This window comes from Panthera tigris, chromosome F2 (assembly GCF_018350195.1).
Source record: "Panthera tigris isolate Pti1 chromosome F2, P.tigris_Pti1_mat1.1, whole genome shotgun sequence".
Classification (NCBI taxonomy): domain Eukaryota; kingdom Metazoa; phylum Chordata; class Mammalia; order Carnivora; family Felidae; genus Panthera; species Panthera tigris.
Window position 1 is genome coordinate 79,826,551 of NC_056676.1, and position 25,618 is coordinate 79,852,168.

The window sequence follows — 25,618 nt, forward strand, 5'->3', positions numbered from 1 at the left end:
GGTACAAAATGCATTGTTGCAGGCCCTGTGATTTAAAGAAAATAGTAATAAGGTAGGAATGAAGGTCTGCTAGAGGTATCAGTAAGGCGAGGTATGGTTTTGGATGGGTGTAATCTCTCAGTTTCTTTCATGGTTACTGGTCCACTACTTTCTACTCCTGCCACCAGTTTTCCTAACTTTATTTCTGTCAGAAGTACCCATTTCACCTAGGGTTTCATGTAGTCATTCAAAAAGGAATCCATCAAGTACCTGCTGTGTGCCCACTAGGCCCTGCTGAAGACACAGGTGATGAGACCACGGAGCAGTAAGACCCCGGGCTTACAGTCTAGGGGAAGAAAACAGAGAATAAGAGAGCAAACAAATCAAGAAACAAGACAATCTCAGTAAGGAGAAAGCATGTGAAGAAAACAACAAAACAGGTGACGGGCAATGGAAAAGGTGGAGGAGAGGGAGCTTCTTGAGCTGGGAGACAGAGTGAGGACAGTCACTGGAAGTAAGGTAAGAACGGGTAACAAGGAGCCAGATCCCGTAGGCCCTTGTATGGCCTACACTGAAGGAATCTGGCCTTCCTCTGAGAGAAATGGGGAGCTGCTGGAGGTTTTGAGCAAATTACTGATTAGAAGACAGGCCTGTTAGAGAAACAGTCCAGGAAGCAGAAAGTCAAAGGGAATGAGCTGGAGGACAGAAGGCCATGGGGCAGAACAGGGAGAGGGAAGAGTCAGAGGCTTTTAAAGGACCTGAACGTTCACCCTAAATGAGACAGGAAGCCCAGGGAAGGTTCCGTGCAGGACTGACGTGCTCTGGCTTTCATTTCAATGGGATCACCTGGCTGCTGGCTCATGAACAGACTGAGGGGGCCCCAGGGGACGGCGGGGTGTCGGGAGGCCACGTGGCGACACACATGGAAACAGTGGTGGCTCTAAGAAGACGTGCAGTAGACGCCATAGGAACTGGGCGGATCCTGGGTGTCTTTGGGAAAACGTGTGGACAGAAGTAGCTAACATTCTGGACGTCAGGTGTAAGCAAAGGAGGAATAACAGATGATTCCAAGGGACCCAAGTCACTGAAGGAAGGGGAGCCCCTAGACGGACTCATGGATGGTTCTCTTGGCGTCAGAAGCATGAAGATGGAGGACAGGGGCACACGCAGCCGGGTGGCACTCAGGTCCTAAGGTCAGAGGGAGAGCAGTCAGAACGGGGCATGGGGGTGGGAAAGGCAGAGCTGGTTAAACCCTGGTCAAGGCCTGAAGAGACCATGAAAACGCAGGGGAGGAGCAAGGGGGCGGCGTGCAGGCCGCCGCCCACGTCCCTGCAGCACTTTTTCCCGGGCTCACGGGTCTTCATGCCCCGTTATGTCTCCTGACTGTCTCCTCAAAGACAGCCTGTGGTATCAACGCTCCCTTCATTCCACGTCTTCACGATCGGTGCTTCGTCCGGAAAACTTCCGAGGTACGAGTCCCCTCCCTGCGCCCTCAGAAGATGCTGTTCCAGTGCCGTCCTGCACCCAGCATTGCTGATGAAAAGTCTGCTGTTAAGTGTCATTCTTTTCTCCAAGTAGGGGACTCCTCTGGTAGGATATGGAATTTTCTACACACCCTTATCATCCTGACATACCACTACAATGTTTCTAGATGACCAATCTTATTCAATACAGGCCAGCATGGATTAACCTTGACTCTTCTGGGCTGACCCCACACTGAGCTCCAGAGTCGCCTGGAACATGCTCTTGGCACAGAGCCCAAACTACGGCCAAGGTAAGCGACGTCTGCACCCGTGGGCTGCTGGTTATGCGGGGGCGGGATGCATCAGCCTGCCAGCACCACCGTTCAGTGACCATGACTGGGCTATGACTGGCACTTGACTTTGGTGGTGCCTGAGGCTGATGATGCAGACAGAGCGCGCCCACATGCCCGTCTCACAGACTCCCCACAAGGAGGCTCTGGCCTCCTCACACTCAGGTGCTGCCACAGGGGCTGGGGACGGCCTGGTTGTGTCTCAGGCCCCGAGGCCTGCCCCCGAGGCCTGCAAGTGCCTCCAAAAAGGAGCCTCTACTGTTGCTGCTCTGTACTCTGCCTATAACTTGATGGGCTCCTACGGGTCCTGTCAACAACCAAACATGTAAACTAATTAAAGTGTAATTAGCACATACATGTAAAAGGAGTAAAATGTATTAACTGCAGCATGAGAAATAATGACTTTTGATAAGAATCCAGGATTTTCCTGGTAAAAATAAATCTTTCAACTCCTCCAAAGGTGGTGTTCTTCTGAGTCAAGCAGTCTGTCTGATAATCACTTCCTACAGAGCACAACCGTCTAGCAGAAATACAATGCAAGCTCCCTAAGTTATTTTTCAATGTTTAAAAAAAAAGGTAAAAGAGATGGGTTGTTGCAATTTTACTATTTGTATTTTATTGAACCTACTGGGTCAAGAACATTATCCTTTCAACAGGCAGTCATAACAGATTACTGATGAGATACTTTACATTCTTTTTTCATACTAAATCTTTGCAATCTTGCAGTTTCTACTTCCAGAACACCAGCTCAGACTAGCTACATTCAAGTGTTCGATTGCCGTAGACGTCTAGTGTATCAGGCAGTGCAGCAACAGAGGGTCTGAAGCTAATTATTCGGTTACTTCGGACCACAGTGAGCTGTCTTTTCAGAAAATGGATGGTCTGGCTTCCTCTTTGCTACCATCACTAAATGGTCTCTTGGCTTCTGCCAAGTGCCTACACTTCCACTCCTAACTCACTCCCCCACCGCATTTCTGTTGTCGGTCATCAGGCTTCAAATGCTGCCACGTTCCTTCCACTGCACTCCTGCCTAGCAATATATGCCGGTCCCTTTATAACGGTCCTCCGTCTGGTGCTTCTCGGGGAGAAAGATGCCATAGGCACGTTCCGCAGCACTATGTTCTTCGCTTGTGCAAATCCACCAATCAACTAATAGCTCTGCATTTTCAAACGTTACAGCCTTAAATAAAAGTGGGTTATGAATAATAGCCACCTTCCATCACAGGAAAAGCTGCAGTGAACCAATGCCAGTTGAGATTTCTTCGCCTCATTAAATTTCAAAACATTTATCACCTACTAAGAAATAAAACAACCTGGTTTTCAGCCACATGGATTTGCCTGCACTGATCTTCATAAAAGTTCAACAAATATGTTCTCATAACTTAGGTATGTGACTCTGGTTTAAATTTTTCTTCACAATATAAACGTTTTGATTTCTGGTAAATTTGTAACATTGGCTAAAGGCTTGACATGTGCCCAGTGATCACTGGTTCTCTCCTTGATCTTAATCCTCTTGTGTGCAGTACATTTGATACTAAAATACCTCTGTCATGGAGCCCTTCCAAGGTACATTTTCAGATATAACCCATCTTGAACATTTGCTAAATGTCTGGTCAAATTCACATCTCTGAAAGGCTCCCCTCCTGTACAAATGCTGTGAAGTTTACTAATAAGGCTGATGGAATGCTTTAAGAAACGTCCTCATTCACCATAACTGAAATTCACAAAGACTAGAACGCCTACTAAGAGCCTTCTCATAAAAGTTACATTTGTGTGCTTTCTCTCCAGTATGAATAGTGCTATTAAGGTAGAACACTGGCTGCCAGACTTCCTACCAAGTGACTGCGTTTACAAGCTTAAATGTAAAACAAAACTATAGGAAAACTAGAAAAAGCCATCAAGCTTCATAAGAAGTTTGTTAACAAGAGACTATTTTAGTTCAATTATCGCACATGAATAGATGTTAATACATATTTAAATACTGAACGAATTCTTCTCCTCTGAATAATTAGTCCATTTGAATAGTCAGTATTGCAATGTTACAGAGGTAACAGAAAATTACATAGAATTCAAATGTAGTACTATACCCTTAAATCTAAATTCTACCAATTCCTTTAACTTGCTTAAAAATAGTTCATGCATGTAAGTTAAAGAGTAGAAAATTAATTGGCTTCATTATTACGAAAAGATAGGGGAGAAAAAAGGTCTATCTGTTCATCCTGGCCCTGGACACCGTCCCCCTTAACGACGGACAGGGAGTAGAGTTGAGGGGAAGGAAGGAGGAGAAGGGTTCTGTAACACTTGGCCCAAGCGAGCACTTCCTGAAAATCGACGTCCTGGACTCAGTGTTCTGCAATCACAGTGCTACCCTCTCGGTCCTCCCTGTCGGCACCCTTTGCCTCTGAAGGCGCCTCTCCCTGTTCTCGCCCACGGTGCTCTGCTCACTGACGCCCACGCTACCTCCTACGCTCAGCTACACACAGGCTTCCTCGCCCTAGGGGCCCTGGGAAGTGCACCCCACACGGGACAGCAACCGAGGCCGTGGGTGTCTCCCCAGTAGGATGTAAGCTGTAAAAGCAGGGGCCCTTTCGATCCCAGAGCTGTGACAAGGGTCCAGTCTGTAGAACCTATCAGTTTTCAAAGAGTCTATCCTATTTTGAGTCATGCAGATACCTTCAAGATTCACCTTCTAGGAAATAATTTATTTCCTAAGTATTAGAGTTTATTTTCATTGCTTTGTTCTCTTATATCCTGACGAGTTAAGAAAAAAAAAAATAGAGAAAAATGCCACGTCAATGGCATTATATGAATAATATATGGTTCAGTTATTACGTTCCTACGAAATTTTACAATTAAAACTCTGGTCACATATTAACTGCATAAATATTATAAAGAAAAAGGTAACATCTCTGTAATGTGAGAAAAAAATTTTTTATCTTTTTTTTTGGTATGTGCCGTTAACGCCTGTGCCTATCTAACCTGCCATTTACACGGAGGATGTGTTCTAGGAAGACGCACTTACCCTGACATCAGTAGCATCTCCGTGCCTGATAATACTGGCCCAAGTGGCTGGCTCACTGCTGTTCTCAAAATAATGAAAGACCTTCAACACTCGCTCCATTGCCCCGGGGGAACGTTCCACTCCGGTACCCAGATGGGTCTTGGTACTCGAATTCGGGGTGTGATTCAAGTTTGGGTCAAGGTAAGCAGCTGCCATTATTTTGCCTGGTGCTATGTATCTGTCATAATCTGCAAGAGAAAAAGAATCATCAGCGTACAATTCTTGAGACCTAGTAAAATGTGGTTACAATCAATGAAAACGTGATATGCTGATCCTTACGTTAACAACACCGTTCTCCGTTCTTCCCCTGTGGTGTGTTATATGCCCGAGGTGAGCGTCAGGAGAACGGAGGCCTGGTCTACCAAAATAATCACTGTATTCGCCCACACCCAGGGCACTACCTAATTCACAGTGGCAGAACAAATATCTGTTAAATTTGTATTAACAGATTAAAAGGCCAGGGGTCCTAGTTCAGCTCTGTCAAAAATTCACTGTGTTATCTATAAACAGGTTAAGTTTCTACCTATAACGGTTAAGTTACCCTGCTTACAGATAACACATTTGTAAATGTATCATCTTTTTAAATCACAGCCTTTAAATCTGTGGGAAAATCTCATAAGAAAGCCAAATATGTTAATTTTACTGCCTACTTTTGAAATCTTTTACGTGAGATACAAGTTCTTTCTTCATACGATAAAAATTCAACAAGAAGTCACTACATGTACTAGGCACTGGTGATGAAAACCCCTCGGGCAAAGCCAGGTTGTCCCGTGTTAGCCAGTCCCGCAGCAGGAGAGTCAGACAGGTCACAACTGAGAACAAAACTAAACCAGAAAGTAAACAAATAAACGTCTGCTGGTGTGACAGGAGGACTTCCATTTGAATGTGAGGGAATAGCTTGGCCAAGACTAACACTCCCACTGAGAAAACTCAGATAAGTCACATTAAAAACCAGCCCAAACAATAGCTGGGAGTCTGAGACACTGTGAGGCAACCAGGACAGCAGGGGACACAGATGGAGACATGAAGAGATGACTTTTATCAAAGGGCATATGCCAATTCTGGGCCTTCAAGAGCGTGAAGATCAACAAAGAGCCACGGATGGGAGAAACCAGCCGGGCTTTTGACAGTGAGAGACCCAGTTATGAGCACGGGGCCCCCAGGACTCTGGTGAGCAGGACAGAGTGGAGAACTGAGTCACACACTTTGCTAGTTGTCCCCTAAGACAGTCACCAGTCCCGAAACTAAGCCCAGAGGGAGCTGGCAGCAGCTGAGCGAAGCTGAAGGTCGGCAGCAGGGGCCAGGAGTCTACCCAGTTATCCCCTCCCAACCTCGGTCCGGTACAGAGGACATGACCAGCGTGACCAGTAACGTCAGTCTAACCAGCAGAAAGCACTACGCCCCAGCACAGCTCACCTCTGCACGGGGAGTACCCACTAAATACGCACGTGAGGCATGCGCTAAAACTGACCCCATGCCAGGTGAAAGAGTAAGGTTCAAGAAATACCAAAGGACTAAATTATTCAGAGTATATTCCGTGGCTAGCATTAAGCTCGACAACAACAAAATAACTATAAAATCCCCGATTGACTGGAAATGAAGCAATGTATTTCAAGTAACCCATTAGCCAAAGAGGAATCAAAGTATTTTGAATTCGAGGCTACAATTAAAAGAAAGATCAACACTACGTGTGGACAGAGCTGTGCTTAGATTAAAATCTACACTTTTTCTTTTTCTTTTTAAGAGTTTTATTTTTCAGTAATCTCTACACCCAATATGGGGCTTGAACTCACAACCCTGAGATCAAGAGTCATATGCTCTACCAATTGAGCCACTCAGGCACCCCTAAAACCTATACTTTTAAATGCATATATCAGAAATGAAGACTGGAAATTAAGTACTTAAATCCATATCTCACAATACAATTTAGAAGTCAAACAAAATCAAGGTTGTTTTGAAAATAAATAAATAAATAACGCAACTGACAGCATCCAACAAGCCTGATCAAGGGAAGGAGAGAAGGAGAAAACTAACAATACTGATGATGAAGCACAACAGAAGGAGGAGGTCGAGAGTAAGAGGTAATAACACAGTACGAGGTATTAGGAAGAGAGTACCGTGAACGACTTCATGCCATGGAATACGAGAGTCGAGACGCACGCACAGCTCTTTGCAAAGTGCAGCTCAAGCCGTAGAAAGGGCTGCGGTACAAACCCCAAAACAGAAATACAAAGTCTAAATAGACCTATTCCGTTAAAAATGGTCAACCTGTGATTAAAATTCTTCCCACAAAGGAATACTTGAATTCTTCCAACAAGTTAAGGAAGAAGAATATTAATCTTACACAACTTCTTCCACTGAACAAATAGGGAACATATCCCAAGCTATTTTATGAGACCAGCAAAACAGTGATAGAAAACCAGACAAGGACAATAAGGGAAAGGGCACAACTCAGTCTCACTTATAAACACAGGTGCAAAAATCTTAACAAAATATTAGCAAATTTAAGCATTCCATATTTAAACATAGCATATTATGACCCAAAGGGATTCATTAAAGGGATACAAAGGTGGTTTAATATTCATTGTTAACAACAGCAAAAGCTGGAAGCGGACAGACAATCTGTGGTCCAGCCAGACAATGGAGTGTTATTCAGGGCTAAAGAGAAGTGAGCTACCAAACCATGAAAAGACTTGGAGGGACCTTAAATGCATATTACCAGTGACAGAAGCCGATCATACTGTACGATTCCAACTACATGCCAACCACAGAGACAGTAAAATGGTCAGTGGATGCAGAGCTGGGGGGGGACAGGGATGAACAGGCAGAACACAGACAATTTTCAGGGCAGGGAGAAGAGTATGACTGTATACTGACCGATACTTGTCATGACACACCTGTCCAAACTCACATCATTACGCCACCAAGAGGAAACCCTAAGGTAAATTATGGACTCTGGGTGATCCTGATGCGTCCGTGTAGGCTTGTCCACTGTAACACATGTACCACTCTGGGGGTGGGGGGGGGGGGATGGTGGTAACGTGGGAAGCTATGCACGTACCAGGGCAAGGGGCACACGGGAACTCTCTGTACCTTCCCCTCGACTCTGTCGCAGACCTAAAACTCCTCTTAAAAAACGGTCTTAATTTTTTAAAAAGGCAATCAATTAATTCATCATATTTCAGAAATGAGAAGAACCATAGTTGTCTTAACATATGCAGAAAAAAACATCTGGAAAGTTTACTCATGATAAAAACCACTCGTGATAAAAACTCTTAGCAAAGTAAGAAAAGAAAGAAACTTCCTTGATCTGATGGAGAGTATCTGCATTAAAAAATGAAATACTGGCGGGAAAGAGCCCCCTACCGGGCCTCCACAAATAGAGTAAGGCCACGGCCGCCCACCACACCGCTTCTGACTGACATCATTCTGGAAGTCCTATTAGCCAGGTTCCATGGGCAAAAAGGGAAGTTAAACACCGGGTGAGAAGCAAGGAATAAAAGTATCACTATTCACAGACTGCATGATTATGTATGAAAAAAAATCTGTAAGAACATACAGAGAAACTACTGGAATTAATGAATGAATACAGCAAGGTTGCTGGACAATCCAACAAAATCAACTACACTTCGGATTGCTAGAGCAATGTCTTTTGCTCCCCAAACTAGACAGTAAGGATGACTAAACACAGTACCAACTGATTCCTGGGAGGAAACACTACATCTCCAGAGTGCTCAGAAGAGCTGACATTCTAGCGATGAAAATCACTACTCCTAATACTCAGTGTGTCAAGGGAGAAGAAGCCACACCAAAAACACTACACAAATATACTCCTATGGCCCCAAATCAATAGCAAAATCCTTCATAAGTCCTTAAGGAGTCGGCCAAAACATTTTTAAAAAGAGAAACCATTGCTCTATGACCTGAGCAAAGCACTTCATGACAATGTGATTTTGTTTTACAGTTTAGTTCTTTCATCTGTTTGTCAAAAATCCTATTTGTGCTGTAAAGTCTCAAATTGGCAATACTTCCACCATCGAGCCTTCCATGACTCTTCTAGACAGTTCTGTATCAGACTGTGTGAACCACCACCCACCTCCCCTACTGGTGGCATTCATGTTTGTCTTTTTGTGGGTCTTGAGGATTCTGAGATCTTGGCATCGAGGCCACCTCTCTGGCGGTCACAAAACCACAAAAAGTCACAAGACTTTGGTTTAGTCAGCGTGAGGGATGGTCTCCACCGTGGAATGAGAAGTCCCAAGAGAGGCTTTTGGCGACACTGACTATTCTGTTTCCCACAACTGACAATTCCCTGTGTTGTCTGTGCTCCCGTATCTGTTTTGTTTCTCACCCGCGGCTAAAGCTGTACAGCCGGGGCTGCCGGTCTCTGCGTCTCTAAATGAAAAAAGCCCTCACCAAGTCAGCACAGAGACGCACACCCTGCGGGGTTCGGCAACCACAGCCCTCTGTGAACTGTGGCCAGTTCTATCTTCTAGAACTTTTCAAGGCTAATCAATCGGTCACAGGCATCTGCTGCTCCCTGTACACGCTACCAATGATCTTTTCCAAACACCTGTCAAAGAAGAGGAAATGAAAAAACTGTACAAACTGAGACGAGCTGCCCACGGCACAGACCCACGTGAAAGGGTCTCGGACCACCTGTGGCAAAGGACCAGTTCCGATTTCCAGCCTGTCACAGATCAATACTTACGTAAGATGCAATGAGAAGGAACTTCTAGGAAAATGAAATTTAAAAATAAAAGACAAAAGCACAAAATTTCTATCATCAGCGTCACTTAACATAAAATTACTGGGGCGCCTGGGTGGCTCAGTCAGTTGAGCATCCGACTTCGGCTCGGGTCATGATCTCGTGGTTTGTGGGTTCGAGCCCCAGGTCGGGCTCTGTGCAGACAGCTCGGAGCCTGGAGCCTGCCTCAGATTCTGTGTCTCCCTCTCCCGCTGCCCCTCCCCTGCTCACGCTCTGTCTCTCTCTGTCTTTCAATAATAAATAAACGTTAAAAAAATTTTTTAACATAAAATTACTCCCAAATCACTATGAAAGTTTCTAGCCAGATGGTTACACCAAGTTCTACCCCAATTTTGTCGTAAATGGTGAAATTCCAGCACTGAGGCCAGCCTGCCGTGCACGCTTTGCTGCGCCCCCACTGAGGCATCAGAGGGCTCTGACTTGGCACACCGCATGGGGGTCCAGGGCCTCCTGTAAAGGGAGTGTTGACCTCGCTGCTGACCAGCAGAGCCTCAGCGCTCTCTTTAACACAGGAGACACCCCAAGAAGTCCTGGGGCCTACCTTTTTCTTCTCTTGGAGGAATAAGGACAATCCCAAGTCAGGGTGTCAGGAAACAAGGTATTGGGAAATGCTGGAGTTCGCTCTGAGCACCACCTCCACCCCCACGGTCTGATACAAACGTCCCATAAAACAGCACATGCAAAAGAGAGAGAACAAGAGTTCCTGAGATGGTACTCACTCGGGAATTCACCCGGGAACTTGCATGGTGAGACCCCACCAAGACAGCAAACTGATTACACCTGAAATATGCTGGCCCTTCAATAAAACTTGAGAAGCTTGCCAGAACTTGAGAGAAGCTGCAAAGAATGCAAACCGATACAACTAAATTAAAAAAAAGTTAAGACATAAACAAGTCTGGAGAATTTTTAAGAAGTTGGTGGTGATCCTAGTTAAAGTAAACCCTTAAACAAACTAGAGTGGTATAAAAACTTTCTTCTCCCAAATTTTGTTCTTTCACACAAGATCTGGGTTTCTTTGCTCATAAAAAACCTAACCTGAACACCCTAAATTTCCTACACTGATTTTACTTAACAGAGAAGCTAATGTTGCTTAAATATATATATCAGTAAGTGGCAGCTTCTATTTTCCAAGGGTAGCTGTACCGATACCTCCCATGCCCAACCCTGTTCTTCCAAGGTGACTCTGGATCTCTCTTCAACAGGTGGAGTCTCTGTTCCTTCCTTCCCCTCAAATCTGGGGGAGCCTCTGACTAGGCTAAGAAACATCCTATGCTAGGTATTAAGAGGCAAACCAGGTCCCCTTGGTTCTCTTGGGATGCTCGTTCATGAAACGGGACCGCCATGCTATCCAGAAGCGCAAGCGGCCCAAGAACGGAGCTCCGTGAACCAAAGCCTGAGTTGAGCGTCGGGCTGACAGCCAACATCAACTTCCCGGCCGCGAGGCAGCGCCACCCTGACAGTGGACCCCCTGACAGTGAACCCCCAGCTGGGCCAGCCTCGCGACCGCCTGGGGGAAAGAGACAAGCTGTCCCTGTTGAGCCCTGCCCAGACTGCAGGTCAGAACAAAGTAAGTAATTCTTGTCATTTCAGGACATTAAGTGTTGGGATGACTTATGATCAGCAACAGGTAACTGACAGAACATGGATTCGAACTACAGTAAGTACAGGTGGTTTCTCGCTGTGCACAGGGGCGCAGAACCGTCAGATGACCTGACAGAAGTGGTCTAAACCACAGCTGCCTCTCCTTCACCTCGTTCTAGAACAGAAGGTACAGAGCAAGAGTCTTTCCGTTGCCTCGGCAAACTGTCACACTCCTTTCTAAGTTTTGGGCCAGCATCTAACATCTCGTCCCTGGTACGCTCAGTGCATCCCTGAAAACCCCTCTACGGTGAAGCCCTCGGGGGCATGCTCTTTTTTGTCACAACTGTTTATTTATGTCAGCAAGTCCCCCTTTATTTTCCAAGCCCATGTGACCACATTAACTAGACAGTCTGAATCAACAGCAAAGTCAACGTTCCTACAGTCTGCTATTTTTTTTCTGTAATTCGGTTTCAGCTGGGACCCTGCAAAGCTGTCTGCACGGTGTATCTGCCCCACTGCACCTGCACACCCGCTAGTCTTCACTTCCCGCCAGCTGCCGGGTTCCTGCATCGGCACGATCTCCACTTGTCGCATTACAGCCTGTCCAAACTCCCCACACAGGCTTTAAAAGTTGAAATAACTCCCTGATCCACTGGCCAAGTTAATGAAACTGTGTCTACGGGTCCCTGTGGCGGCTTCATGCAAAACAAGGCCTCTCCCATTCTTACTACACAGTCACCAATTTCACATCTTCTTTCTTTTTAAAAAAAAATTGTTAACGTTTATTCAGTTTTGAGAGACAGAGACAGAGCGTGAGTAGGGGAGGGGCGGAGAGAGAGAGGGAGACACGGACTCTGAAGCAGGCTCCAGGCTCTGAGCTGTCAGCATGGAGCCCGACGCGGGGCTCGAACTCACGAACCATGAGATCGTGACCTGAGCTGAAGTCGGACGCTCAACCGACTGAGCCACCCAGGGGCCCTTCACCTTCACATGTAAGCACAACATCTCTTCCGGTGTTACCACTTCTTGTTTCAATTCTTCATTTCATCTTTGTCGGTCAATTCCTCCCTTTGATGATCCATTTTTATAAAATGTCACAGGGGTTCGTCACTGGCGAAGAAGAAGGCAACGCAACCACACACTTCGCTGTGTATAAACTGAGCAGCAGATGCACAGTGGCCAGTCACGAACAGACTGTGACAGAGGTAGCGTGACTGGCCACTGATCACAATTCACATCTCTTATGTACGTAGTGATCTGCAGACTGAGTTTGTACTTTACACATTTACTCACAGTCGATATATGTGTTAAACTGGATTTGAACCGTTCTATTGAGGATTAGTATCATTTAACTAAGCCACAGAAATGGATATTTGTGCATTCTAGAACCATGCCAAGCATGGGCTGCCTGTATAATTCAACTAATGTCTTTATTTAAAAAATTGTTTTGGGGGGGCTCTTGGGTGGCTGGGTCGGTTAAGCGTCCAACTCTTGATTTCAGCTCAGGTCATGATCTCACGATTCGTGAGTTCACACCCTACATCAGGCTTCTCACTCACAGTGCGGAGCCTGCTTGGGATTCTCTCTCTCTCTCTCTCTCTCTCTCTCTCTCTCTCTCTCAACCCCTCCTCCACTCAAACTCGCTTTCTCTCTCTCTCTCAAAATAAATAAACTTAAAGATTGTTTTCTGAATTTCAGATAATATGGCAAACTAAATACATCATTTACTTTATTTGAGGTATCACTGTAAAAATTTTACTATATTTCTGATAATACTCGACATTCATTTTTCATATAAACTTTAAATTAATCTCTAAGATCATTAATATTGAGACCTGGAAAGTAATTGGTGAATGATTTTTGGAGACTTAAAAAAAAATCCTAAGGAAATGAGGAATGGCAAAATACAAAGAATACCATTTGTGCTGAGTTACATACAGTCTTACTTACATTTTACCTATTTAAACATATCTGTTACTGGGGCACCTGCATGGCCCCGTTGGTTGAGCACCTGACTCTTGATTTCGGCTCAGGTCACGATCTCAGGGTTCGTGGAATTGAGCCTCCCAGGTTCTGTGCTGCCAGCGTGGAGCCTGCTTAAGATATTCTCTCTCTCTCTCTCTCTCTCTCTCTCTCTCTCTCTCTCTCTCCCTCTCTCCCTCCCTCCCTCCCTCCCTCTCTGTCTCTTTCCTGCTTGCTTGTTCTTTCTCCCTCTCTCAAATCAATAAACATTTAATAAGTAAATAAACATATCTGTTATTCATAAAGCCCACTTAACAAGTGCTGGTAAGATGAATAGGTTTTAAACTGAAAGTTAAACGTGTTAAGTGCATCATAACCTCCTTGCTCATATTTAAACTCAGAAAGATAGAGGTATATTAAAATTACTAAACAAGGAAAGGTTATGAATGCTAGAAAGAAAAGTAAGTTCAAAGGACCTGATCCACACCAGCTAGCCCGTGGCAGTCAAACGGCCACTGGAGCCACTGGACAACAACCATGATCTCTTCCCTTATCTTATAAAAGGAGGAAAACCTAGAAATAATTGGAAAAAATCTTTTCCATATATCTAAGTAGCTCAACTCCTAAAGCAAATGTTACAATGTTAAAAGTGATCAAGGTACACTCTGTGCTGGATTTCCTAAGCTGACTGCTCTGCTGTAGAAGCCACCTCCGTGTGCTCAGGTGGCCGTGCTGACGGCCCCTATGGGCACCTGCCCTCCCATTGAAGGCTTAAAAGTTAAAAATCGACAGCAAGGGGAGATAGGCCTTCAAGGTTGTTTACGATTTTGGCATGCAATGAAAACAAAGGGGTTTTCTCTGAAGACACCTCTAATTAAAAATGGGACAGGAAATAATGACTTGAGACAGTGTCTTCAACCACACCGATTATGTGTGAAGCCTACACTAACACCCGTGAGGGTAAACGGAGCATCCCGGAGGCCATACTACGGCTTCTAGTATTTCCCGTCTCATGAAGACCGCTGCCCAGCTCGACTTAATGAATCCAGAAGGACTTAAATCAGATAACCCAACTGGCCCCAACAAAAGCGAATGACAGTAGACATCTTTCTCTTGTTGGTTCAGTCTACTCAACCGTTCAACAGCCGCTCCAGTCCTCTCTGCCCTCCTAACTTTCCCGTTCCCTGTTTTTCCAGAACAGGCACATTAGCCAACAATCTGTCCAACTGCCTATTTGATTCTCTCTCCCTAAAGCTTTCTTTTTCTGTTTTAAATGTTTATTTACTTATTTTGAGGAAAGAGAGAGAGAAAGAAGATGGGGGGTAGGGAAGGAGAGAGAGAAAGAAAAAAAACGAACAAGCGGGGGAGGAGGGGCAGAGAGAGAATCCCAAGCAGGCTCTGAGCTGTCAGCCTCGAACACTGAGATCATGACCTGAGCCGAAATCAAGAAGTGGACATTTAACCGTCTGAGCCCCCCAGACACCCCTATCTCTAAAACTTTCTGGCAAGAACCTTTGAACTAAACCTATGAACCCAAATGGTGCTGCATTTCACCCCAAAACTGAGAATCACATCTCCTTTTATCCGCAGTACCAGAATATTATTAACCCCAAGACACCTAACTAGGCTCTGGGCCCCATAACTAGCCAATGATACTGATAGCTCCTTGAGCCCCAAGAGAGCTCAGGGAACATGAGGAACAGGAAAAACTATGAGCCTAGAGATCAGCAGTCTGGGCCAACCATCCCTCCTCACAGAGCCACAGACACCAGTACATGATCTCTTTATTTCTCTCAGGGTGTTTGTATTCCCCACCCAGACCAACTTAAGTACAGACTAATTGTTAAAAACCAGTCATCACGTGCAATGTATTTGTATCCCCTCAAAACGGAACCACAGAATTAACGACTCTCTGTGAAGTCAGAGGAACGTCCCTTGCATACCAGATCAAAATGAACTCTCCAGTTACTTGCATTCTATTAATAGTCCGGTGTGAAATTTTGCTGGGAAGGGTCACCAGTATGTACGTATGAGGATCTCTATGCTGGCTGGGAGTTCCCAATCTAGAGCGCGGGATCCATACGTCACAGGTAGCTATGGCACACGTACCAACCAAACCAGTGTGCGCTCTAAAGGCTCAACTCGCCGGCAAGAAGTTCACTGACTCATAGTCTTAGATGTTCTAGTTCCTCTCGACTATTTACTGGATGCCAAGGTGGAACGCTACGATAGGGATCCTGGCCAAATAATTTAGGAAAAGTGAAATAACGGAGGGATCACCCCCCAAAAAGGTCCACTTTGGAATCCAAGAGGGACCAACGTGTTCCAAGGGACTTTTTCTCTCAGGCCTAAGCCAACTAGAAAACCAGCCGTAACAAGGCTGTTTCTTCAACCTCACAGTTTCTTGCAACTGTTGTGTTACCAACTTCCTCTGCTGGTGGAGAGCTAGGTATTTAAATATTATAACAAAGGCACTGTGCTGAGCTAAGTAAGATCCAATTAAAACTAGAGCAACACAAGGGACTGAAATGGACAAAAAGGGAGTTTGGGGAAACCATGATGAGGAAAATGGCCCAGAAGTGGCCTAAAGAAGAGGGGCTTCCAAGAGGGCACCAGCCAGTCACACAACAGACAAACATGTCACACACACTCCACCATTTCTAGGAGCACCTCCAGGAGCACCTCCAAGTAACTGAAGCTGTCTTCCCAGACGGCCATCCACGTGCTCAAGGCCAACTTCGATAACTGCAGCCAGTCAACCAGAGGTCTTTTCGACACACAAATATAGGGGCTCCCGAGTGGCTCAGTCGGTTAAGTGTCCGACTTAGGCTCGGGTCATGATCTCACAGTTTGCGAGTTTGAGCCCCACGTCAGGCTCTGTGTGGACAGCTCAGAGCCTGGAGCTACTTCCGATTCTGTGTCTCCCTCTCCCTCTGTCCCATCCCCCACTCATGCTCTGTCTCTCCCTCTCTCTCTCTCTCTCAAGAATAAATAAACATTAAAAAAAAATTTCAAGGACACAAATGTAAAGGTGCTGCTTCATAATCTCCATCTTCTCTACTCTAACAGAACGGTGACGTTTAGGAACACGAGTGGATGAACGAACTGGCCTAGCCTACGGCGGAGCAGCAGAGTGTTCAGCCATAAAGAGGAATGAAGTACCGACACCTCTACGACGTGGACAAACCTTGACAACATCCTGGCAAATAAAAGAAGCCAGAGAAAAGGCCATACACTGCATGGTCCATTTATACGAAAGTTCCGGGACAGGAAAGTCCAGAGAGACCAACGGCAGATGAGCGCTCGCCAGAGGCCTGGGGGGGTTGGGGGTCGACCGGCAACGGAGCTGGACGGTGGTGCCGGATGTACAAGCTTGTGTGTGTACTTAAAACCACGGAATGGTACACTCCAAAAAGGACAGTGTCATGTTATGTGAAACTGTTACGTAAATTTTACCTCAATTAAAAAAAATGTTTTTTAAGTATAATTTTTCTATCGCTCCAAAACTTTAAAAACCGACAACGCCAAGTACGGCAAAGGCGCGGAGCAGCCAGAGCTTTCACAGCCCGCCGGCCGGGCCGCAATGTGACACAGGCGTGTGGGACACGGTTTCCGCGCTAGCCGAAGAGCTCCACACACCCTGGCCGGCCGTCTCTCCCTCAAGCGTGTGCCAGAGAGAAACACAGGCACGTGTTCACCAGAAGACACACGCAGCATTCAGAGCAGCACCACGCATGCAGTTCAAGACCGGGAACCACCCAAACATCCATCAAGAATAAAACAAACTGTGCTGTGCTCTTAAACGGAAGGCCACACGGCAACGAGAGACGAGTGAGTGCTACACACGGCAACGCGGATCCATCTCCCAGATGTTACGACTGGACAAAGAGAATATAAACTCCAAAAATTGGCAAAACTGCGTCACGGTGGTAGAAATCGATGTCGGCTAGCTTCCCAGGGGCACCGACTGAAAGGAGCCAGGCTGTGGGGGCTGGTAACGCCGTAAACACTGACAGGGGAGGGACCAGTAAAATCTATCACCAGGATACATACGTGAGTCGCTTCATAGTACGTGTGCTTTACTTCGATTATACGCCTTTATTTACAAAATGAGAACAAAAGGTTCTGCCAGAAGGCTCTTCTGCAATAACTGACCCAAAGCAACGTGCGATACTAAAGAGCACTGGCCAAAATTGTTGCCTGAGCCACAGTTACCAATCCAGCCGAGAAGAAATGAACCTCTTCTCTGTACACGTGAGCACACGGCATGCACCGGCTTCAAGCGCCCGTCTCCTTCGGCAGTCTGACTTAACCGAGCTGCCACGCTCCCCACACTTCCTTGGTACCTCCTGTTCTTAGTGTCCCTTCAAAGTTGGCTCTTCGGTCCCCTGCAATGAGCCCTGCTAGGCGCTGTGCCCTGTACTGGGTCCCTGAGCCCTGAGAGCGTCACAGACAGTGAAGCGTCGTGTCTGTGATGTTTAGAGACAGAAGAAAGAGTACCTAGCAGAGGAAATGAAGACGCTGCAGCCGGTGGGCTGGGAGGGAATCCTAGAGGCACGGCTTAGAGACCAAGTCAAGGAAGCCGGTCAAAGGAAGAGCCGCTGCGCCCTGAGCCGGCGATGTGGTGACGGGGGGAGAACGGCCTGGTGAGAGCATCCGGAGAGCGTGTGAAGAAAGGAGGTGCGCGCAGGAAACGTAAGGAACTCTCGGCATTCTGCTGCCAGGGGGACAAAGACGTGGGGGCCCACCTGAAGAGAATGCGGGGTGCTCCTGCCGGCCCCGCCGGGTGGCACGTGAAGGCCACACAACAAACACGCTGACTGGAAACCAGGCCAGGCGACCTGGCAGATGTTCAGCAACTACTTAACGAAAACCCCACTTTCCTCGAAAACAGTATACGCTAAGCCTCTATTCAGTAAGACAAAACTGCAGCGCCTGGCGGGCTCAGTCAGTAGAGCATGTGACTCGATCTCAGGGTTGTGAGTTCAAGGACCACGCTGGGAGTAGAGCTTACTTAAAGAAAAAAAAAAAAAAAAAAGACAAAACTGAGTCCAGTATTACAAGGTAAAAACACAAGAAGCCTTTTACTGAAGATTGCCAATGCGTCAGGTACCTAAGCAGTTTTGTCGTGTGTATTATCTCATTCAGAACTTTGCGTGACAAGTTACGTTAGGAGTAGCTAAGGCATCACGATGCTGAGCTAGGACTCCGGGTTGGCTTTAAGTCCTGCTCCACAAATACACACTGTTAGTATGTCAACAGGTCATTTGACCTATTTTTTGAACTGCAGTGTGGCGACGGCACTGATTTCACAGGACGTCACAAGGATTAAATAGAAACACATGGACAAAGTCTACGCGACCCAGAGTGCGTCGTGTGTATGACGAGGAAGATGATGCCAACAATTCAGCAGCAAACACCTGCACACCAGCCACCACGCGGCAGGGCCGCTCTGGTAATTCACTTGGTCCGTCTGATCCACACGCCCGCCCCGTACGGTAGCTCCGACTGTGAGCCCGGACCCCGAGGCTCCGAGAGGCTAAGCGACGGGCCCAGCATCACACGGCTACGCGTGCCGGCACCACAGCCTGCTCTCGTCTCCACACCAGACACTTGCTCCTCCGAGCCCGGTCCACGGACTGGCAGCACAGGCAGCATCCAGAGTTGGTAAGAGTCCCACCGCAAACCTACTTCGCAAGGATCTGGGCTTCAAAATCACCACGTGACCCCTGTGCAAGTTTTGTCTGGGAAACACAGCACCGGGACACGTGTATCAAAACTGTCAAGTTACATTATGATTTACCAGTTCATCCCCACCCCCGACCAAAGTATTACAGCAGACTACGTATAAGGTGCTTTCCTGGACATCAGGACAGAACAGAGAGACAGACCGACCACCAGGACAGAACAGTACACAGCACGCAGTCCCTGCCCCCACGGCCCTCATTAGAAAGACCATCGCAGACAAATACGCGAAGAACATGGTGCTGAGGGAGATGCTGGGAAAACAGCATCACCCAGACTCGGGGCATGGTCAAGTTCCTACAGAATAGGACTCGGCCCAAGCTGGGATCTGGAGAATAGGTACGTCAAACCCAACAGAAGACGTGTCTGCCGGGAGAGGTCAACGACCCAGGGGGTCAATGCAAAGGCTAACGTGGCTTTAATTCAAACGGAAGGGAATTCGGACAAGGCCAGCTCCAGAGGCAGGTGGGAGCCTGGCTGGTGTCAGGATATGCACCCGGGCAGCAAGTAAGTCCGTGCAGACCAATCAGAAAGCTTTTGTTACAACCCGGGCAACATTAACTATGGCCCGAGAAGTGGAAACATTTGAGAGCCGCAGAAAAGTCAAAAGCGTAGGGGTTGGACTAACTTGCATGCATAAGATTAAAGGAAAGGCAGGGGCGCCCGGGGGGCTCAGGTCATGATCTTGCGGTTCATGGGTTTGAGCCCCGCATTGGGCTCTGTGCTGAGAGCTCAGAGTCTGGAGCCTGCTTCGGATTCTGTGTCTCCCTCTCTCTCTCTCTCTCCCCCGCTCACAATCCTTTCTCTCTCAAAAATCAATAAATATTTTAAAAATAAAAAAAAAAAGAAGATTAAAGGAAAGTCAGCAACCATTTTTCTTGCTCAGATCACTGAGCAGCAAAGAGCCACCAGCCTGTGGAGATACAGAACACAAGAGGGGCAGATACCGCTTGTCTGACGAAGGGGGATGAGCAAGAAATAGAACCGTTAATTCAGTCTGGTATGTGATACTGGGTACAACGCAGGCCTAAACGCCTGAACTCATGGGAGTGGAGCTGCGTGGTGCCTGGAGGTCAGGACGGGGGAGGAGGGGGCTGGGCGTCTGGGAGACTACTCCGGGAAGGCGAGTAAAGCTTGGCGGGCCCCATCCGCTCTCAGGCTTGGGTGGGGGGAAGCAGCTGATATTCTGGCTGGGACTCTCTGAAGTCTTTTTAAAAACCCTATCATTTCATAGCCATAACCGACTCTTTGTAACTGAGAAAGAGACACAAATTTACCTCTGGGAAAAAGTTTCCACGGGTACTCTCTCTGGGGAGCACTCTGCCAAAGCAAAACAGCATAGTGGCAAAGCCCCCGCACCCCCCCCCCCACTGCCATGGAGTCAAAGTGCTGCGCATGATAAAAGAGTGACTTCCCTCATGTGCAGAGACTGATTTGGACTTTGTTAAGGTAAAAGCTGCTCCTGAGACAGGAAGGTCTGTATGGGGGGGGGGGGGGGGGAGGGGCGGCGCTTCCAGAGTTAAGTAATTATTTATGCAGCACTTACCACGCCAGGACTGTTCTAAGCACTTAAAAATGAAATAATTTAATCCTCACTTTCACCTTATTTGTCCCCACTTTCCAGATGGGGGACAGAGACACGTGACCTGCCCAAAGCCACAAGGCCCAGTGCAAAGACTCAAAGCCAGTCTACCTCGAGACCGTGAACTTGCTCACCAAACCCTGCTGCTGCTGGGTCTGCTGGGCGTGCAACTTCACGTGAAAACCCTGTCGCTATCGGGCCTCACTCTCTCACGGCGACATACAGCAGGGTGGCAGCACGGTACCGGCCCGTCGTGTTGTTACCACACCCCGCCGCCATCGGCGAAGGGCCAGCCGGACTGGTGATCGCTACCGCATGCTTTTCCACGGGCTCGCTGCTTCATGGCCTCATTCACTCGTGCCTGTCCCCGCAGGCAAATGGACGTGTCACACCGCCCTTAGGTTAATTCAGTCTGAAACTACGGATTTCACCACATACGAGGCTCGGCACTGGGACAGAGGTGTGCATATGCGTACAATCCCTGCCCGGAGAGCTTCCAGCCCGGTTAAGAGAGATACGCACACACGTGATCACTTACTTACAACTGTAGTAAGTACTATGAAAACGTGGCAACAGTAGTGAGAGTTGTAAAGGAGGAGCCCTCACTCCTTCCGTTACCACATCACGGCTGCACAGGTGCCGCAGGGCTGCAAGAAGGAGGGAGGAGGGAGGAGGAGAGGCCCGAGAGGCAGCGTGGGGCCTCAGGGTCTGGGAACCTGCAATCTGGAAACTCTTACCCTTTGCCTCCAGAAAATGTCCTTGCATCATGTCTCTGGTGGTTTAATCCTCTTGTCTCTTTCTACAACTCTTGTTACTTGGATATTGGACCTTCAGAGTTCATCATTCTACTTTCTTTCTTTTCGCCCTCATTTTTCTTTCCCATACATGTTCTGCAAGATATCTTCCACATTATTTACCACTGCTTTTATGGAGTTTCTGTCTGCTTTGGTACTTATAATTTTTCTGACTTTGAATGTACTTTTAAAAAGAATTCTGGGGGCGCCTGGGTGGCTCAGTTGGTTGAGCGTCCAACTTCGGCCCAGGTCACGATCTCACGGTTGGAGAGTTCAAGCTTCACATCGGGCTCCGTGCTGTCAGCACAGAGCCTGCTTGGGAATCTCCCTCTCTCTCTGCTCCTGTCCCACTCGCACTGTCAATCTCTGTCTCAAAAAAAAAAAAAAAAAGAATTCTGCTGATCTGTCATGAATACAGTATCTTCCCTTAGCTCTCTGGAGATCCTCTACTGAGATTTAAATGTTTTATCTTGTTCTTTCCTTCTGCTTGTTGTTTCATCTTTGAGCTCAAACCTCTTCTCTCTCTCTGTGTTTGGGCTTCACATTTTGAAAGCAAAGCCTGTCTTTGTTGATTTTTTTATTGAAATATAATTGGCACATAACATAGCAGTGTTGGGAGTACAATGTAACGATCCGATATTTGTGCACACTACGGAAATGATCGCCACACTAAGTCTAGTCACCAACCGTCACCACACCAAGTTATAAAACCATTTTTTTCCCGTGATGAGAACTTTCAGGATTTACTCTCTTGGCAACTTGCAGGTGTTCAGTACCATGTTATTATGGACCATAGTAACAATGCTGTACATGACAGCCCCGCAACTTACTTATAACTGGGATACTGTGACTCCTGAGCCCCTTCCCCCACCCCGTACCCCCTCCCCTCTAGCAACCACCATCCTGCTCTTTGACCTAGTTTTGTCTTGTCCATTTGTTTGTTTTTTAGGTTCCACACATAAGTGAGACCATACAGTATCTGTCTTCCTCTGAACTCCTTCACATAGCATAATACCCTCAGGATCCATTCACGTTGCTGCAAACGGAAAGATTTCACTTTTGTGGCCAAAGAATATTCCAACGTACGTATGTACACGGGTGTGTATGTGTATATTATACAGACACATACACACACACCGCATCTTGTCCATCAATTCGTTAGTTAATGGACACTTAGGTTGTTTCCACATCTTGGCTATTGGAAAGAATGCTACAGTATACATGTATCTTTTCAAATGAGTGTTCTTGCTTTCTTTGGATAAATATCTAGTAGTGAAATTGCTGGGTCGTATGGTTAATTCTACTTTTCATTTTCTGAGGCACCGCTACACTGTTTTCCACAGCGGCTGTACCATTCACATTCCCACCGACAGTACATGAGGGTTCCCTTTCCTCCACGTCCTCAGTAACACTTGTTATTTCCTGTCTTTTCGAGAACAGTCAGTCTGACAGGAGGTGTGAGGTGATAGCTCACTGTGGTTTGACTAGCATTTCCCTGATGATGAGTGACGGTGACCACATTTTCATGTGCCTGTGGGGCATCTGGATGTCTTCTTTGGGAAAATGTCTACTCAGATCCTCTGCCCTTCTTTTCACGAGATTTTTTTTTCTTTTGGTATTGAGTTGTATGAGATGTTTACAGATTTTCAATATTAGCCCTTTATCAGAAATATGATTTGCAAATATGTTCTCCCATTCCACAGGTTGCCCTTTTGTTTGGTCGATGGCGTCCTTTGCTGTGCGGAAGCTGTTTAGTTTGATGGAGTCCCACTGGCCTGTTTCTGCTTTGTTGCAGGGGCTGTCTTTAAACACCTGGTCGTCAAGGAGCCCTGTACACGCGGGTGACAAGGGGCCCTGTACACGCGGGTGACCCGATGACCCATGGCAGAGTCAGCCACTTGGCTAGAGTGTTAGAATGTTAGAATCTGTCTTTTCTCTTGGACCAGTCTCCTTAGAAAAGAATGTTTCCATCTCCTGCCAGGGTTGGGCGAAAGCCTCCTGACAGGACTCTAGGAACCAAAGAGAAAGAAAGCATGCCTAACTTCTTAATCGCAATTCTGAGTGCAAGAATGCGATGTCCGTAGTAAAGTTGCTAAAACTATATATGCAGACAACCCACAATGGGGACAATAATTTATTGCAAGAGAATTTCAACTGTTACGGCTTTGAAGACTTTCACGGGTTAGGCACATCCCTCAGAAAACCAAGACGAAATTACCTCTGCTTGAGCCATTCATTTTCTTTCTACAGGCAAGACACCCTAGAGATTACAGGACAGCTAAAACTTCACCTAAATCACACAAATAAACTTCTGAAAGAACGAGCCCAATACAACCCTGAACCTCTAAGTGAAGAAGGCTGGAGAGTCTACAGAAGACATGTCTCGGCAAAGACTTCACAGGCAATGACTTCTGAGCGAGGCCTTGATTGAGAAGCAGTGCATATTGCCTAATAATGTTGAAAACTGTGCTGGCCTCCCCCACTCGTAGCTGTGTGACCCTTAAGTTACTAGAGCTTTCGTGTCTATAAAGAAGTAGCAGTAATACCTACTCTGTTAGCTGAGATCGTAAATGTGAAGTGCTTATTAGCAAGACAGATTAGAAACAAAGTTGACATCCGCTAGGTGACAGCAGTAGTCAAGACAGGTAACCTGAATTCTCCAGGCGGATTAAAGGGGAATGCTAAGAGTTCTAAGATTGTTCTCTACATGGAAATCCTTGAAGACCCCCCAACATTTAACTGTACTTCATCAGTGCTATCATAGCCCTAACAAGTCACACTTCAGAGCTTTATGAATCCTTGTCAAAAAAGGAAACAACAGACCATCATTCCTACTATGATAGCATGTGGTAGGTTTGGAATAGGTAAGGAAATCCAACGACCAAATGAAGCACAAGTGTTTCTGAGAACTTCCCCTAAACGTTGCCCTATAAAAAAAACAATATGCATTTTTCTAAACCGCAAATATCCCAGCAGTATAGCGTTCCATCACGACCTTACATAAAAGTTAAAACAAAAAGAAAACCTGACGGTGTGGGATTGTTACCGCCTCAATGATTCCGTCAACTTCACAAAATGGCTAAGATTTTCACAGTAAAAAAAAAAAATAGTAGTATTAATATTAATATATGATATTCTAGAAGTATTTTGTTTTTCTTAAAAAAAATTTTTAAGTTAACAAAATAGACCTTGGGAGAGATACAACATACTGGCCTCATCCTGGTTAACAAAGTCCTGAGTTTTTTCCTCGTTTGTTTTTAATATAAGACACACACACACACACACACACACACACACACACACACACACCTTTCAATATAACATTTTCTGGCCAATGTAATTATAAGGAAAATTTATATTCGCATCCCCTAAACTCAATTCATAACATTAAACATATGTATGTATGAAAAAGTCTCAAGCTGCAATCCAAATAAAGTCTGTAGGACACTGAGATCACCTGTAAGTCTGGAAAGCAAGGTGTGTGAAAATCAGAGGAACCCTATCTGTGGAAGAGACCACGACAGAGGTCTCTCCTCCATGAGCCCTGTGACACTTCTTACACACCACACCACACAGACATTTAGAATATAAGCAACAGAGGGGCACCAGGGGCCTCAGGTAGTTAAGCATTTCACTCTTGATTTCGGCTCAGGTCATCTCACGGTTCGTGGGATCAAGGCCCACCTTGGGCTCTGTGCTGACAACGCGGAGCCTGCTTGGGATTCTCTCTCTACCTCTCTCTGCCCCTCCCCCACTCATCCTCCCTCCCTCCCTCCCTCTCTCTCTCTCTCTCAACAATAAAAGTAAACATTAAAAAACCAAAAAGAACATAAGCAATGGGGGTGTGAACAAAGCTCCAGTTTGAAATGTTTCCACCTGAAGCATCAGCCACCGAGGGAACCCCATCAGACCCTCCTGGAGGCAGAGCCACACAAAAGGACCGTGCCCACGCGGGACTTCTCCACTGCGACTCCGCACGCACTGCCCTTCATCACCAAACCCTCTGCTCCGGCACTCCCAGCCTCCTTCCTCAGTGTTCAGGCCTCAACTCTCCTCTCCACTTGGCTGTAGGAAACTGTCGTCTTTTTTGATATAAGTTTTGATCTGCATTTTTTCTAACTAATTCCTTTAACTCGGTACTGCTCCATTATACATGTAATATTAGGGAACAGAGCGCACGTTTTCCACCTACAAACAACTGTTAACCATACTGTCTGGTAATCAAAAAACGGTATTTTAAGCATCTGAAGTCCTACGTCTTGTATTTTATTTACATAGAGTCTTCTTCCTGGGCTGTAAGGTGTCAGCAGCCTGGTTTAAGGTACTGTGTTCA

At 46.4% G+C, this 25,618-nt stretch overlaps 1 protein-coding gene across 11 annotated transcripts in view; it reads right to left on the reverse strand.

Moving 5' to 3' along the window:
* The window catches only part of PTK2 (protein tyrosine kinase 2), a 257,568-nt gene that overhangs the window by 162,653 nt on the left and 69,297 nt on the right, over positions 1-25,618 (reverse strand). For 9 of the 11 annotated variants that reach the window (XM_042973398.1, XM_042973394.1, XM_042973397.1 and 6 more), the window contains one exon: positions 4,815-5,041. In XM_042973398.1, the coding sequence (XP_042829332.1) occupies positions 4,815-5,009 (195 nt within the window). In that variant the 5' untranslated portion in view covers positions 5,010-5,041. Of the gene's footprint in view, positions 1-4,814; positions 5,042-10,340; positions 10,442-25,618 lie in introns of those variants that run through there. The other 2 variants (XM_042973395.1, XM_042973400.1) reach the window with 2 other exon arrangements.